The sequence below is a fragment of the Netta rufina genome, assembly GCF_964035555.1.
Source record: "Netta rufina genome assembly, chromosome: 3".
Lineage (NCBI taxonomy): Eukaryota > Metazoa > Chordata > Aves > Anseriformes > Anatidae > Netta > Netta rufina.
Genome location: NC_140125.1, coordinates 120,800,591 through 120,816,642, shown reverse-complemented (window position 1 = coordinate 120,816,642; position 16,052 = coordinate 120,800,591). Strand labels below are relative to the sequence as shown.

Here is a 16,052-nt window from a genome sequence, read left to right as displayed (position 1 = left end):
AGGGGGAGACTGGGACACACTGCATCTGTGGTTCAAGAGTTAAATTGCCAGTGCAGGGCCCAGAGGCAGACAGGACTGTTCTTTATTGACACGAATTGTTAAAACATTCCTCACGTATGGGAGAGCTCAGAAGTTTTTCCCTGTCTTCAACAGTGACAGCAGTGATGAGTTACCCAGCCCTTCTCTGTCACATTTAGCTCCCCTCCCTTCCCCCATCAAACCTAGTTTAAAGCCCTGGTAATCAGCCCAGAGAGCTTGCTCCCCAAGACACTTGCACCCCACTTGCTCAGTTGGTGTCTGTCCGTAGCCCACATACCCAGCCTCTCAAAGGACGGCCCAAGATCAAAATACCCAAATCCCTAGTCCAGACACCACCCCCTCAGCCAGTCATTTACCTGTAAAAGCCTTGCAGGTGCCAAGGTCAGTGAAGAAGGAGGGGGAGAGGTGCTCCAGGCACCAGAGCAGAAGTCCCCTGCGGCCTGTGGTGAGGACCATGGTGAAGCAGGCTGTCCCCCTGCAGCCCATGGAGTACCATGGTGGAGCAGGGTTCCACGCTGCAGCCCGTGGAGGAGACCACGGTGGAGCAGGTGGCCCTGCACCGATGGAGGCTGCTGCCTGTGGAAGACCCCTGCCCAGCAGATTCCGGGCCGGACCTGTAGCCCGTGGAGAGGAGCCCACGCAGGAGCAGGTGACCTGGCAGGAGCTGCAGCCCGTGGGGGAGCCAGGTTGGAGCAGTTTGCTACTGAGGGAAGGACCCTGTGGTACGGACCCATACCTGGAGCAGTTCTGGAAGAGCTGCTGCCTGTGGGAAGCCCACGCCGGATCAGGTCATCAAGGACTGTATCCCGTGGGTGGGACCCCACAGCACAGGGGACGAGAGTGACCGAGAAGGAGAGGCAGAGAAGAAGCGCTGTAGACTGACCATAACCCCCATTCCCCCGTTCCCCTGCGCCCCTCGGGGGAAGGAGGTGGAAGAGGGTGGATGGGGGGGGGAAGGTGCTTTTGGTTTCTTTCCTTTGTTTCTCACTTCTCTAGCTTGTTAGTAACGAGCAATAAATCTTACTATCTTCTTATGCTGAGTCTGTTTGCCCGTTACAATAATTACTGCGTGATATTCTTCTCCTTATCTCAACCCTTGAGCCGTTTTCACATATTTTCTCCCCATTCCTCTTTGAGGAGGGGGAGTGAGAGAGCATCTGTGGTGGAGCTCGGCTGCTCACTCGAGCAGAACCACCACAATGATCTATAATATGTCTTCCATCTCAAACCATTCTAGGATTCTTTAGGCTTTTGGGCCTTGTTTTCTCATGGTCGGGAAGATGACCTGGCAATGCACAGACAATGTCTCTGGGGCTGTTTTCAGAGCATGATGCAGGGAGCAGCCAATGTTTGCCAGGACAAAGTGTCTGGGAAATGGAGCTGGCTGGAGAGATGGGCAGGAAGAAGCCCAATGAGATTTAATAAGAGCGAGTTTTGGGGCCTGCACCTGGGAAGAACAACCGCATGTATCAGTACAGGATGGGGGATGACCTGCTGAAGAGGAGCTCTGACGAGAAGGACCTGGGGGTCCTGGTGGACGACAGGTTGACCATGAGCCAGCAGTATGCCCTTGTGGACAAGAGAGCCAATGGGATCCTGGCGTGCATTAAAAGGAGCGTGGCCAGCAGGTCAAGGGAGGTGATCCTCCCCCTCTACTCTGCCCTGGTCAGGCCTCACCTGGAGTACCGTGTCCAGTTCTGGGCTCCCAGGTACAAGAAAGACAGGGATCTTCTGGAAAGAGTCCGGCGGAGGGCCACAGAGATGATACGGGGCCTGGTACATCTTCCCTATGAGGAAAGGCTGAGAGACCTGGGTCTGTTCAGCCTGGAGAAGAGAAGACTGAGAGGGGATCTCCTCAGTGTATATATCTGAGGGGTGGGGGACAGTAGGATGTAGCCAACCTCTTCTCAGTGGTTTGTGGGGATCGGACAAGGGGCAATGGCTGCAAGTTAGAGCCCAGGCAGTTCCACACTGACATGCAAAAGAACTTCTTCACGGTGGCAGTGACGGAGCATTGGAACAGGCTGCCTAGGGAGGTTGTGGAGTCTCCTTCTCTGGAGATATTCAAGGCCTGTCTGGACACCTACCTGGGCAGTCTGCTCTGAGGAACCTGCTTTGGCAGGGGGGTTGGACCCGATGGTCTTTCGAGGTCCCTTCCAACCCCTACAGTTGTGTGATTCTGTGATTTTCCTCACTCCTCTCACTCTTCCAGTTGCTTTATGGCGCAGCGTTTTTTTCCCTGTCTTAAATATGCTCTCACAGAGGCGCAAAACAACATCACTTATTGGCTCAGCTCTGGTCAGCAGTGGGGCCTTTACCAAACTTGGGGCAGCTTCTAGATCCTTCTCACAGAAACCACCGCTATGGCCCCCTGCTACCAAAACCTTGCCACGTAAACCCACTACAATCATCCAATTCCAATCAGCTGCCCTGGGCAGGGACACCTCCCATTATCATAGAATCATAGAATCATAGAATATCCTGAGTTGGAAGGGACCCTTAAGGATCATCAAGTCCAACTCTTGACACCGCACAGGTCTACCCAAAAGTTCAGACCATGTGCCTAAGTTCACAGTCCAATCTCTTCTTAAATTCAGACAGGCTCGGTGCAGTGACCACTTCCCTGGGGAGCCTGTTCCAGTGTGCAACCACCCTCTCTGTGAAGAACCCCCTCCTGACGTCCAGCCTAAATTTCCCCTGCCTCAGCTTAACCCCGTTCCCGCGGGTTCCCGCATACATTGTATGTATTAGATACATACAATCATAAAATATGCAAGTTGGAGGGAACCCACAAGGCTCATTGAATCCAACTCCTGTGCCACCAGAGAAACACCCAAAAAGATAAATAAAAATAAGACCATGTGCCTGAAAGCATTCTACTCTCATTGAACACTTCTTGAACTCTGGCAGGCTCGGTGACATGACCACTTCCCTGGGGAACCTGTTCTGGTGCCCAACCACCCTCTCGGTGAAGAACCTTTTCCTGATATCCAGCCTGAACCTCCCCTATCCCAGCTCCATGCCGTTCCCTTGGGTCCTATCGTTGGTCACCAGAGAGCAGAGAGCAGCGCCTGCCCCTCCGCTCCCCTCATGAGGAAGCTAGAGGCCACCACGATTTCTCCCCTCAGTCTTCTCTTCTCCAGGCTGAACAATCCAAGTGACTTCAGCCGATCCTCATAGGTCTTCCCCTGTAGAAAAGTTATAATCTTTGTTTTCCCAGTTAGTAGCTTTGCATGACAGAAGTGTAAGGGTATGTGGAGAGTGATGGCTTCATTAAGGTTATTCAGTCTTCAGTTGCTACTTGATGGGCCAGAGATTGCCTCTCTCCACGCAATCCCTTTCTCTACCTTGTGTGCGCGAGTGTTGTAAGGACAAGGAGCCAGTGACGTAATTTGTGCAGCCATGCCAGTGGTTGCGTGTGTCTGTCTGTCTCTGTCTGCCTGTCTCAGGGGTGCCCGAGGCTGGGTTCCAGCAGCAGGGCAGAAGAAATCCGTGGGCTGGGAACTATGGAGAGGCCTCTTCGAAGGGGTGGTGGCCTCCTCTAACCTGATGTAACAAAAGTCTCTTTTCCCCTTCCACAGCCATGGAGTCACAGGAGGAGAGAGCAGATGCTGGGGAAAAGGCACGAATTGCTAAGCAATTGCTGGCAGAAGCATTTGAGAAGGAAGGACTTGATGAAGAATACTGGCTCCCCAAACTGTCAGAGATACTGGGTGTTAAGTCAATAAACGCTTTGAAACATCTACAATATGAAGACTACCTTAAACTGGCACGTGAAGGACGGCATAACTGGGAGACCAAAGCACTCAAAAGGCTCCTGGGAATCACAGGCAACGAAACAGGTGTTGATGAGCTGCAGAAACAGCACTTGGAGAGGATGAAGCAGAGACAAGAAGAAGCCAAGTCAATCCTACGGGAGCTGGAAGAAATGCAGAAGAGCCGCAGCCACAGCAAGGAAATGATAAGACAGAAAGAGGAGGCCCTACAGCAAGCCATGGACATTCCCAAGGAGTACTGGGCACCTCCAGAGAAGGCATTGCTGGATGAGCTGGTGAGCATCCGGAAGCAACTGGAGCAGCAGGAGAAGTCCATGGGGGAGAGGGAGAACGTCTCTGACGAGGAGGTCCTGAGGCGGGCATCGGGAGGCCTGGCTCTGCAGGGGATTTACCAAACCAAGAGCCTGGAGGATGTGCTGGCAAAGCGAGAGCAACTCATCAGGGTCCCTGATGGCTTCATGCTCACTGGTCCAGTGCAAGGGTCGCTGCTTGAGAGGAAGGAGTTCTCCTCCTCTGCAGCAGAAGCCTCTTTCACCAAGTCCATGGAGCAGCTGGGGTTCAGCATCAGTGCTTCTGCCAGTGACAGGTTCTCAGGGCTCATTGTTGAAACAGTTGTAGATTCCAGCAAGTCCTCACAGTCAGAGGACTCCCGTCGGTCACGCTCGGAGCAGGCGTACATTTGCACCACCATGTACCAGTACATCCCTCTGGCCTCCTACTACTTCCAAAAGGACCAGCTTCGCCTCTCAGACGCAGCCCTGCGAGAGCTGCAAGACATCGAACAGCTTCTGAGCATCACCCAGGAGGCAGACAGGTTCCACCTACTGAAGAGCAGGTGCGCCAGCTTCTTCAGCAGGTTTGGGTCCCACGTAAACCAGGGACCCCTCCACTTTGGGGGAATATTCTGGTGGAAAGCATCTGCCAAAGGTTTCAGGGCAGAGCAATGGGATGAGATGAAGCAACAAACATCTGAAGCACTGAACAGCTACGTCGGGGCTAGCTTCAGCGGCTTCGGTACCAAGTGGGGAGTGAAGGGGGATGCTTCAAACTCCAGCTCACAGGCATCATTTCAGGGAAGAGACAGAAGCAGCACCCACAGAGCAGTTCAGCTCCATGTGACCAAAACAGGGGGCCCAGCAGAGACGGATTCCCTTCCTGAGTGGAAATGCGGGCTTGTGGCCAATAACACAACCTGGTGTGTGATCGACCGGGGCTCAAAGCTGATCCCAGTGTGGGACATAATCCTGTCCAACTACAGCAGCGATTTTAAAGCCTCCCATCAAATGAGCAGCAGCCTCAGGGCTGTCTATGAAGAGCTAACGAATCAAAGCACCGGTGTGATCTTTGGAGAGGAACTGGCCAGTGCCATAGAAGAGTCCAGAGCTTTCCTGGAGCAAGTGAAGACCTGGGAGGGGACGGTGGATGAAAAGAAACTGCTCATGTTGATAGATTTTAAACAGGGTCTGAATAACAGAACAAAGAATCACAGTGTCTGGATCAACATATGTCTGTCAGACAAAGCATTGCAGGAGTTCCTGGTGAACACTGTTTCTTTTTGCCAGAAGTCTTCTCCAGAAAACACCACCTACATCAAATCTCTGCTGCAGTGCCTGCTGGATCCTCACATCTATTCTGTCAAGGACTTCCCCAGGGCTTCCTTCATTATGCAATGGGTCTTCCACGAGGAGCACACGCTTCCCCAAACTCCCAGTATTTCCAGTCTTGAAGATCTCAATACGACACTGCTGCAAATGAAGGAGTACATCATGGAAGTCACCTACGCACCGGCAACTTCTGCATCTGCCATTCATGAGGCAAAGATCAAAGCCACCTTCACTGTAAGCCTGGCTGTTTCTTCCTTGCTCCAGTCTCTGCAGCAAAGGGCACAGGAAGACATAGAACTCTTAGTGCTCTTAGTTACAACCAGCACGGGATACCAAGTAGAAAGCGGCGCTTTTCAGTACCTCCTTGGGTGTCGAGAAATTAATTTCATGATACAGGAAATGCGCGTGGCACATAACAAGTATCAGAGCCTGAAGGAACAGGATGTTTGCAGAGCTCAGGCCTTCCTGCTGCTGATGGGGCTCACCATAACATCTGAAAACAAGAAGGTGACCCCTGAGCAGAAGAATGACCGCCTAGTTTTCATGAAAGAAAAGATGAAAAACACATGGTCCACAGAGATGAAAGCTCTCCTCGAAAAGCACAATGCATTCAAAGACTGGGAGATGCTGGAAAGAGATTTGCAATCCTTCATCGATGGGCAAGTAGAGGACACATCTGGCAACCTGAACAAAGACAGTATAATCAGAGACCTGGAAGATGCTTTTCAAGGCATGCAGCCTCCCAGTCAGTGCAAACCCAAATCAGACAGCAGCAAATCCAAAGCAAGTCAAGCCACTGCAAACCCAGACTTCCTCAACTTACTTCAGCGCCTCGGGCTGGAAAGGTACTATCCAAGAAAAATGGGCACAGAAGATTTCCACATCATACACCAGACATCTGTACATGACAGCCAGCCCAGCAAGGACAGCGAGCTACCATTTTACTTCCTGCAAAGGCTCCTGACCGTGGATTACAGGGTGAGGTACCTGACTTGCAAGGAGACGAGTAAGCCAGGAGTTGCACCCACACCAAACACCTCAGCGGAGGAGCACGAGCCCTTGGATTCCTTTGATGACTTTCTCAGTGACTTGGACAAAGGAGCCCCTGAATCTGCAAGCAGGGAGAGTCATGTGCACCCCATGGACCTCCAGATGGCAATTTTTCATTGTGCTGATGATTTCATGAGACAGTGCCTTTCATCCAAGCTCGCTTTCTGCCAGTTTGCACTACCCCTCCTGGTACCAAACCCGGGCGCTTCACAGATAGAGTTCCCTCTCTGGTCCCTCAGCCAAATCAAGAAGAGCTGGAAAGGGACGGAGGGATCGGGAGAGCAGACGAGGATTAGCAGTCACAACAACAAACTCATTTATCAGGTAGAGATGCCCATCGTGTCCTTCCTCCGCATCGGCAGCTCTCCTTCCTCTTCCAAGTCTCAGCTCCTGAATGCCCTGCTGAGCAGGAAGAAACATGACACTTTTTTCCACCGCCATTGCGAAGGCAGCACCAAAGACTGCTTCCTGATGAAAGGTGTTGTGGAGATCTCCTGGTACTTTCCCCGTGGTAGTGATGACGACAGCTTTAACGGCCCTGTTGCCTTCTGTAACCTGCACGGAGATGCGAGAGATTACGAACCCCAGCTGCAGTTTTTACAGGAGATCTCTGCCGTGAACGTGGTTCTTGTTTCTGAGTCTGATCAGAGCAACGAGAAAGGCAGGAAAATTTTACATGACCTGTGGCAGTCTCAGAGGCCTTTGGTTTGCCTTTTCACTGAGAAAGAGAGCATTGCAGCTGGCCGATCTGGCCAAAACATAAGAATAGGGATCAAGAACAGAAATGAAGCAGAATTAGTGGGTGAGCTGACAAAAACCATCCGAGACCTAGTGGAAGGGTCGAGCACGCTTGTTAGCCTCAATGCATGCCTGAGCACAGCTCGCCAGCACGGCTTCTTAGTTGATGAAGATGCAGAAGCGTGCGTGACAGCCAAAGAAACAGCAATCATGCTGTTGAATCTGTTGAAGAAGGAGAAGTTGTCTGAGATCAAATCACAGCTACTGCCTCTTCAGGGAAAACTGTGGTACCTGTGGTGTAAAAAGGACAAAGAACTCACTCGCTTGCAGGAAAAGAGGAACAAGAGCATAGAGCATCATCGGAGCCAAATTGAATCGGAGAAGTCTGCAATACGAAGAGAGCAACTAGGCAAAGCATTTCCTCTCAATCAGCTGATGAAAACAGTCCTTGACTTTCTCCAGTCACAGCCAGACAATAGCAAGAAATTCTTTCTGCAGTGGATGAAGATCTTCATGGACGACATCTCCTCTGATCACCTTGATGAGCTGAAGAGAGAGTATCATCGCTTATGGTATCAAATCCTGGCATTAAAGAAAAACAATGAAAACAACAACCTGAAAACTCAATTGATGAAGAAATTAGATGCCCTTTCCAATGAAATCAATGATTCGTCCATTGGCCTTGAGCATATTTTGAGAGAGGTGGGGCAGATTTATGAGGCACTGGAATCAACAACCTCTAAAGAAAAATGGTATGACAAACTACCTGAAATTGCTGCTGATCTGATGGTTTTAGGGTATCCCATTGAGCTGATGGATGGTGATGCTTCTTACATACCACTGCAATGGATTGGAGCCATCTTTGACAGGTTAATTGAGAAGCTAGGGGACAAGCGAGTATTTGTGCTTTCCGTGCTTGGCATCCAGAGCACAGGGAAGTCAACCCTGCTGAATGCCATGTTTGGTCTCCAGTTTAACGTCAGCGCAGGGAGGTGCACCCGGGGAGCGTTTATGCAGCTCATTAAAGTGGACGAGAAGCTCCAACAGGATTTGAACTTTGATTACATGCTCGTTGTTGACACAGAAGGACTTCGTGCCATAGAGATGGCCAATAAGCAGTCACTTAACCATGACAATGAGCTGGCCACCTTTGTCATTGGCATCGGCAACATGACTCTGATCAACATCTTTGGAGAAAATCCTTCGGAAATGCAAGACGTCCTTCAGATTGCTGTGCAGGCTTTCCTGAGAATGAAGCAAGTTAATCTTTCCCCAGGCTGCCTCTTTGTGCACCAAAACGTGGGCGAAATAACCGCAAAGGAACAGAACATGGAGGGACAAAGACGTCTGCAGGAAAAGCTGGATGAAATGACCGTGACCGCGGCCCAGCAGGAATTCTGTGACATCACCTGCTTCAGCGATGTCATCCGCTTTGACGTGAACACCCACATTCACTACTTTGCTCACCTGTGGGAAGGAAACCCACCGATGGCACCGCCCAACCCCACCTACAGCCAGAACGTCCAGGAATTAAAGAGCAAAATTCTCCAAGCTGCCAAGAAGGAATCGCACAGCAGCGTTTTGAGGCTCTCCAGCTTGAAAGTTCGTATTAGTGACCTGTGGAATGCCCTGCTGAATGAAAACTTTGTTTTCAGCTTCAAGAATTCAGTGGAGATTGCTGCCTACAAGAAACTGGAAACTGCATTTAGTCAGTGGACCTGGCAGCTGAGAAGTCACATCTTAGACTTGCAAATGAAACTGGAAAACAAGGTGCGGAATGGGGAGTTGGGCAAGGTCACCACGGAACACCTTGAAAAACTGGTGGAAGAGAGAAGTGATGCCATCACCAAGAACATGGAAACGTTCTTCAGTGAAGACAAAGACCGTGAAATACTGATCCAGTGGAAATGCAGCACAGAACTGAAGCTGAAAGAACTGAGAGAGTCCCTTCTTGTTGAAACGCGAAGGAAGTGTGAGAAACTTCTAGAAGTAAAGAAGAGCCAGAGTAAACTGGATGAGAGGAAGTCTGAATATGGAAATGAGCTCCTGAGAAAGAGCAGAGAGTTGGCCCTGTCTCTAAAAGGCCAGAAATTAAGTGAAAGTGAACTGAGAAACTGGTTTAATTCACTCTGGATGCAGTGGGTTACTGAAGTGTCCTCTGCTACTCTCCCTCTGGAACAGGTGGACGTCGATGTGGACATAGAAAATGTCCTTCTAGATCACTTTAAGGAGCCTAATGTAGTTAAACAAATATTGAATTTCTACCAAAATAATACATTTTCTCTTGACATGGAGAAACATGTGTCTAAGAAAAAAGGCTTCCGCATCTTTTCTAAGAGTTTCGATGAAGCCTATATGAACAACATGCACTGCATTACAGAGAGCATCATAAGGCGTGTGAAGGCAAACATTGAGAAGAAGGAAAAGGACAAAATGGATTACAGTCGAACTTTTATTCATGAAATACTAAATGAAGTGGAGAAAGGTGTGGACTCTGTTCCTAACACAGCAAAATATAGTTTTAATAAAGATTACAAAATGGAATTATCACTGTACCTGTGTAGAATGGCAGCAGAAAAGTTTAAAGACATGCATGAAGCATTCAGGAAAGCAAATGATCCAGTCGTCTACCTGGAGAGCAAGAGAGAAGACTTCTTCAAATGTTTCCAGATTTCCTGCCAAGGAGCCTCTTGTATCACAACATTTGCTGATTTCCTGTGCAGCAAGATTGCCCCAGCTCTTCGACACGCCATCTATGAGAAGACAGCTCTTGACATAGCTCGAGACGTGAAGGATAAATTTCCAGATTTCAGAGGCAATAGATCCACTCTGGAATATTACATGCTGAAATACCTAGCAGAAGAAGAAAAATTTGAAAATTTCATTTATTATCTTGATTCCCCAGGAGACTTTTTAAATAGTTACATTAAGACAAAAGTTGAGACGTACTGTTTAGATAAGAACAAAAGGCTAGAGATGTTTTTAAGAGAATCCCTCTCTCGTTACTATGAAAACATTCAGTCAGCTGTTTTTGCATCAACCACAACTGTCAAAGACAGAAAAGACAGAAAGGATAAAATCTCTCTTTGGCTGGATGAATTCTGCAGAGCACTCGGAGATGTGCTAAGCTTGTCCAGGAGTGACCTGAAGGGCATTGAACATCAGGAGATAACAGACGTAGAGTTCCTGAATAATGCCATGACAGAAGCACTGTCTCCCGTTATTGATGATCTCAGGAAAGAGTTTAAAAAAGCTCGTATGATCTCCTTTGAAAGGCAGCCTCACACAATACTGGCTGAGCAGTTTGCAGGGTGCCAGGAGCGATGTCCATTTTGTGGGGCTGTTTGCACTAACACTATGCCAAACCATGACGGAGACCACCAGGTTGTCTTCCATCGTCCACAAGTTTTGTCAGGACGCAAATGGTATAAAAAGAGAGAATCTAAATGCCATAAACCAGACAACCTAGTCATTGATATTTGTTCTAGCCTTGTTTCAAGTGACTGCTTATTCAGGATTGGTGAAGACACACGTATCCCCTACAAGAGATACCGGGATGCAGGACCTCCCTTTTCCACTTGGAGCATTCTTCCTGATCCATCCATGCAAGCATACTGGAAATGGTTTGTGTCTTCTTTCAGGACAAAGCTAGAACAATGTTACAATGGGAAATTTCATGGCAGAGGAGAAATCCCTGCTTCATGGCACACTGTTACAAAGCAGAATGCACTCGCTGAACTGGAGAAATGTTAGGCTAAGTTGGTATGAAGGAAAAACTGCAAGTGCTTTGCATTTTAGAAGAACATAATACGAGGATAACCACAAAATCTTCTTGTAATGATTATGATTTAACCATGTCAATAAAACTAAATGTAATTGCTACAGCGTTAGGTGAACTAAGGAGTGCTTCTCATGCCGCTGCTCAGCAATTCCCTTGCTGTGTGATAAAGTCAAAGTCCTCTTCCTTTCTTGCCATAAATATTTACATCAGCTTTGTCTTAAAGCAAACTAGAAAAATATTCCTGCAAGAAGTAGTCATACCGCCAAGATCAAGACCAAGTGCCAGATGAAGAGCAAAGGCAGCATTAGAAAGGACCAGTTTTATCAGCTGCTATGGGAAAAGAAATGACACTGGCAAAAGAACAGTTTCCCTGCAGCAATACTTGTCACACTTGCAGAAAGGCCAGTGGGGTCTGCGAGCAGGTGAGCATTTGTGGGGAACTTGGCTTTTTTTGGGGGGGGGGATTATTGTTTGCATTCATAAACTTAGTACTCAGGTGCTGTTCTCTTTCTGATGCCATTAAAGCAATTAACGCAGCAGCCTATGCGGATTTAGACAGTGATCTTAACTCTGTGGTTATTATGTATATGTCCTAGGTTAAGATGTGCCTACGCTTCCATGAGCCATTCCTATTCATGAGCCTGGCAAAGATCTCTGCAGCTCCTAGCTACCCCAACTGCTTTTGCCAATGTGTTGAGTCTGTCTGAGCTGGAGTCACCTTTTCCCTGCAGCAGCCCACACAGTGCTGTGCTCTGCACTCGTAGCTGGAATAGCACTGGTATCACTCCAGTGTTGTGTCTATTGCTGCGTAGTGCTGGCACAGCATCAGGACTCCTTCCAAGCCCTCAGGAACCAGCAGGCTGCGGGTGGGCAAGTGATGGGGAGGGGACATTGCCAGGGCAGCTGACCTAAACCAACCAAAGGGATATTCCATAACACCTGATGTCACACTCAGCAATAAAAGGGGGGGCTCTCATGGGGGAGGGGGCTGTTCCTCCTGAATAACCACTACGCGTTTTGAGGCCCTGCTTCCCAGGACGTGGCTGAACACCACTTGTTGATGGGAAGTAGAGAATAATTTTTTTCTTCCCTCTCTCTGTGCTTGCGCGCGGACTGACTGTTTCTTTTGTTTCTTTTTTTTCCTCCCCATCCCCTTTCCCTTTAATTAAACCTTTCTCATCTCAAACCTTGAGTTCTCTGTTATATTTTCTCCCCCTTCCTCTTTGAGGAGAGGGGGAGTGAGAGAGCGGTTGTGGTGGAGCTCGGCTGCCCATCTGAGTAAAACCACCACAGTCCTTTTTGGTGCCCAACGTGGGGCTCGAGGGTTGAGATAACAATAGCATTGGTTGAAGTATTTACAACTAACATATTGGTAGTCATAATGCTCGGTTTTCTGGTAATACTTTTCTGTGTGGCTATGTTGTATGTAGTCCACTCTCTGTTTTCTTTTTTCCTTTACGTCCGATTGGAGAAAGTGTTGAAGTCTGTGCTTGGGTTTTTTATCATGTTGTGCTGTAACATACTGGCCTTCAGTTTTGTTTGGTATTCAGGCCCGGCATTGTTATCTTCCTGGTCTCATGGAGATTATCTTATTGAAAATATTAAGAATTACAGCGCCTTCTTTTTTGCCCTTAACAGTCAATCAGTGAATAATATTGGGGGTGATGCCTTCTACTTTTCTCCTTGTGGGCTAATTACAGCAGCCTTTCAGTATCTGGGATACCCTTGGTCAGATATTATCCTCCTATTACTAGGTCTAGTGTTTATCTTCTTCACCAAGGTAAAGCAATTTATTAAGAATATTATCCAAGGACCTGTCCCCAGACAAAGTAGTTGTGGGTGGCAAGGTGTGTGGGGGGATTTGGGCAGGTACCTATCACGGTTTTCTCCTCCAATGGTTCTAAATTTCACCCCTGAACAAGTACAAAACCCAAGAAAACTGGTAGAATGTTTGAAAGATGTATGCCCTGACCCTTGCAATACTAGAGAACTCCACCAGCTTGCTGCACTCTGCTGGGGTCTGGCTTACACCTATCAGATGTCAATTAAAATTGCCCAGCACCCTCAAGGGGATAGGGAGGTTCCTGAATTTGATGATGAGACAGCACACACTTTGACCACCCCAGAGGACTGACCATCTATGGTATCGGTCACCCCTATAGTAAAGACAAAACAGTGGAAACGGAGATCAGGTCGTTTAGTAAGGGAAGAAGCTCCTCCTACGGATGTGGGAGAAGAGGAAAAGGCAGGCAGCTCTAAAGCAGCGTCATCACGGCAACATCACGGAGAAGAGACTGAAATCATAGATGAATCAGAAACTACTCGGTCTCTATCCTTGAGTGAGCTGCAAGAAATACGAAAAGACTTCAGTCGTCATCCAGGTGAGCACATCCTCACTTGGCTGCTTCGACGCTGGGATAGTGGGGCCAATACCCAACAGCTAGAAGGCAATGAAGCCAAGCAGCTGGCACCCCTCTCTAGAGAAAGGCTCATTGATAGAGTAATTGGGAGAGAGGCACAAGTTATCAGCCTCTGGAGGTGAATCCTAACAGCTGTGAAAGAAAGGTATCCCCATAAAGAGGATATTGTATACCAAGTAAGCAAATGGACCACTATGGATAAGGGCCTCCAGCAGCTGCGGGAATTAGCTGTGCTGGAGATGCTTTATAGTGATTTAAACAATGCCCAGGCACCTAAAGACCTTGATGAAGTCCAATGCACAACGTCCATGTGGCGGAAGTTTGTACGGGCTGCACCCTGAACACATGCCAGCACAATGGCAGCAATGGGTTGGGAGGAGGGGATGGGGCCAACTGTGGACAACGTGTCCAATCAACTTCATAAATATGAAGAAAATCTCTCTGCCCCAGAACGGGACTGCATTTCAGCTGTGGAGAGACTGTCCCAACGGTTAGATGAACACATAGCTTCAACCTCACCTAGACGGAAAAATCTTTCTGCCATCAAGCACCAGCAGTCTCCGGCTCAAACAAGGGAGAATCCAGGACGCACACCGCGAGGTACCTTGTGGTTTTATTTACGTGATCATGGAGAAGATATGAGGACGTGGGACGGTGAACCGACCTCAGCCCTAGCTGCTCGGGTACGTGAGCTACGGAAAGATACAACAGCAACAAAGAGGGCCCCTAGGAGGATTGCTGCCCCAGTTTCGGTTGGGCAGTCCCCCAGAGGCAGTAGAAGGGATAGTATTACTCCTGACCCTGACGAAGAGACTTCTGCTTCACATTTGGAAGAATTAATTGATAACTGACCAGGACTAGTGGGGCCCTGCCTCTGGCCAGGTAGAGGAGAGGGACAACCGGATTTACTGGACTGTGTGGATTCGATGGCCTGGCACACCGGAACTGCAGAAATATAAAACTTTAGTGGACACAGGTGCACAGTGTACCCTAATGCCGTCAGGCCACCAAGGGGCAGAACCCACCTCTATCTCCAGAGTGACGGGGGGATCCCAAGAGCTAACTGTATTGGAAGCTAAAGTGAGTCTAACTGGGAATGAGTGACAACAGCACCCCATCGTGACTGGCCCAGAGGCTCCGTGCATCCTCGGCATAGACTACCTCAAGAAAGGGTGCTTCAAGGATCCAAAAGGGTACCGGTGGGCTTTTGGCATACCTGTCTTGAGCACAGAGAAGATTAAGCAGCTGTCTACCCTGCCTGGTCTCTCATAAGACCCTTCTGCTGTAGGATTGCTGAGGATTGAAGAACAGCAAGTGCCAATTGCGACTACAACTGTGCACCGGCGGCAATATCGCACCAACCGAGACTCCCTGATTCCTATCCATGAGTTAGTTCACCATCTGGAGAGCCAAGGAGTGATCAGCAAGACTCATTCACCTTTTAACAGTCCTATATGGCCAGTGCAAAAGTCCAATGGCGAGTGGAGGCTAACAGTGGACTATCGAGGCCTGAATGAAGTCACGCCACCACTAAGTGCAGCAGTGCCACACATGCTAGAACTCCAGTACAAACTAGAGTCAAAGGCAGCCAAGTGGTATGCTACAATCGATATTGTTAATGCATTTTTCTCTATTCCTCTAGCAGCAGCATGCAGGCCACAATTTGCTTTCACTTGGAGGGGCATTCAGTATACTTGGAATCGACTGCCCCAGGGGTGGAAACACAGCCCTACCATTTGCCATGGACTGATCCCGATGACACTGGAACAGGGGAATACTCCTGAACACCTGCAGTATATCGATGATATCATCGTATGGGCAAACACAGCAGAAGAAGTTTTTGAGAAAGGGAAGAAAATAATCCAAATTCTCCTGAAAGCTAGCTTTGCCATTAAACAGAATAAGGTCAAGGGACCTGCACAGGAAATCCAGTTCTTGGGGGTAAAATGGCAGGATGGACATCACCACATTCCAATGGATGTGATCAACAAAATAACAGTTATGTCTCCACCAACTAGCAAAAAAGAAACACAAGCTTTCCTAGGCCTTGTGGGATTTTGGAGAATGCATGTGCCAGGCTATAGTCAGCTTGTGAGTCCTCTATATCGAGTGACTCCAAAGAAGAACTCTTTTGAGTGGGGCCCCGAGCAACAACAGGCCTTTGAACAACTCAAACAAGAAATAGCTCATGCAGTAGCCCTTGGGCCTGTCCGTACTGGACCAGCTGTGCAAAACATACTGTACACTGCAGCTGGGGAGCATGGGCTCACCTGGAGCCCCTGGCAGAAGACCCCAGGAGAAACTCGAGGCTGACCTCTGGGCTTCTGGAGCCGAGGCTATTGAGGATCAGAAGCCAATTACACCCCTACTGAAAAGGAAATATTAACATCACATGAGGGGATTTGAGCCGCTTCAGAAGTTGTTGGTACAGAAGCACAACTCCTCTTGGCCCCACAGCTACCTGTGTTACATTGGATGTTCAAAGGGAAAAAACCCACTACACACCATGCAACCGTGGAGTAAATGGGTAGCGTTAATTACACAGCGGGCTCGAATGGGGAAACCCAACCGCCCAGGAATCCTGGAAGAGATTATGGACTGGCCAGAGGGCAGGGATTTCGGAGTACCGACAGAAGAAGTAACT

The 16,052-nt window shown here is 48.7% G+C and overlaps 1 protein-coding gene across 1 annotated transcript; it reads left to right on the top strand.

Annotated features, from left to right (window-relative positions):
* Positions 1-3,622: 3,622 nt before the first annotated feature.
* On the top strand, positions 3,623-11,399 carry LOC311207907 (interferon-induced very large GTPase 1-like; the record flags this gene model as incomplete). The annotated part of the gene is made up of 1 exon (XM_084284261.1): positions 3,623-11,399. One exon carries the CDS (start codon positions 3,623-3,625, stop codon positions 10,958-10,960), a length of 7,338 nt encoding a protein of 2,445 aa, XP_084140387.1. The 3' UTR covers positions 10,961-11,399.
* Positions 11,400-16,052: the final 4,653 nt, after the last annotated feature.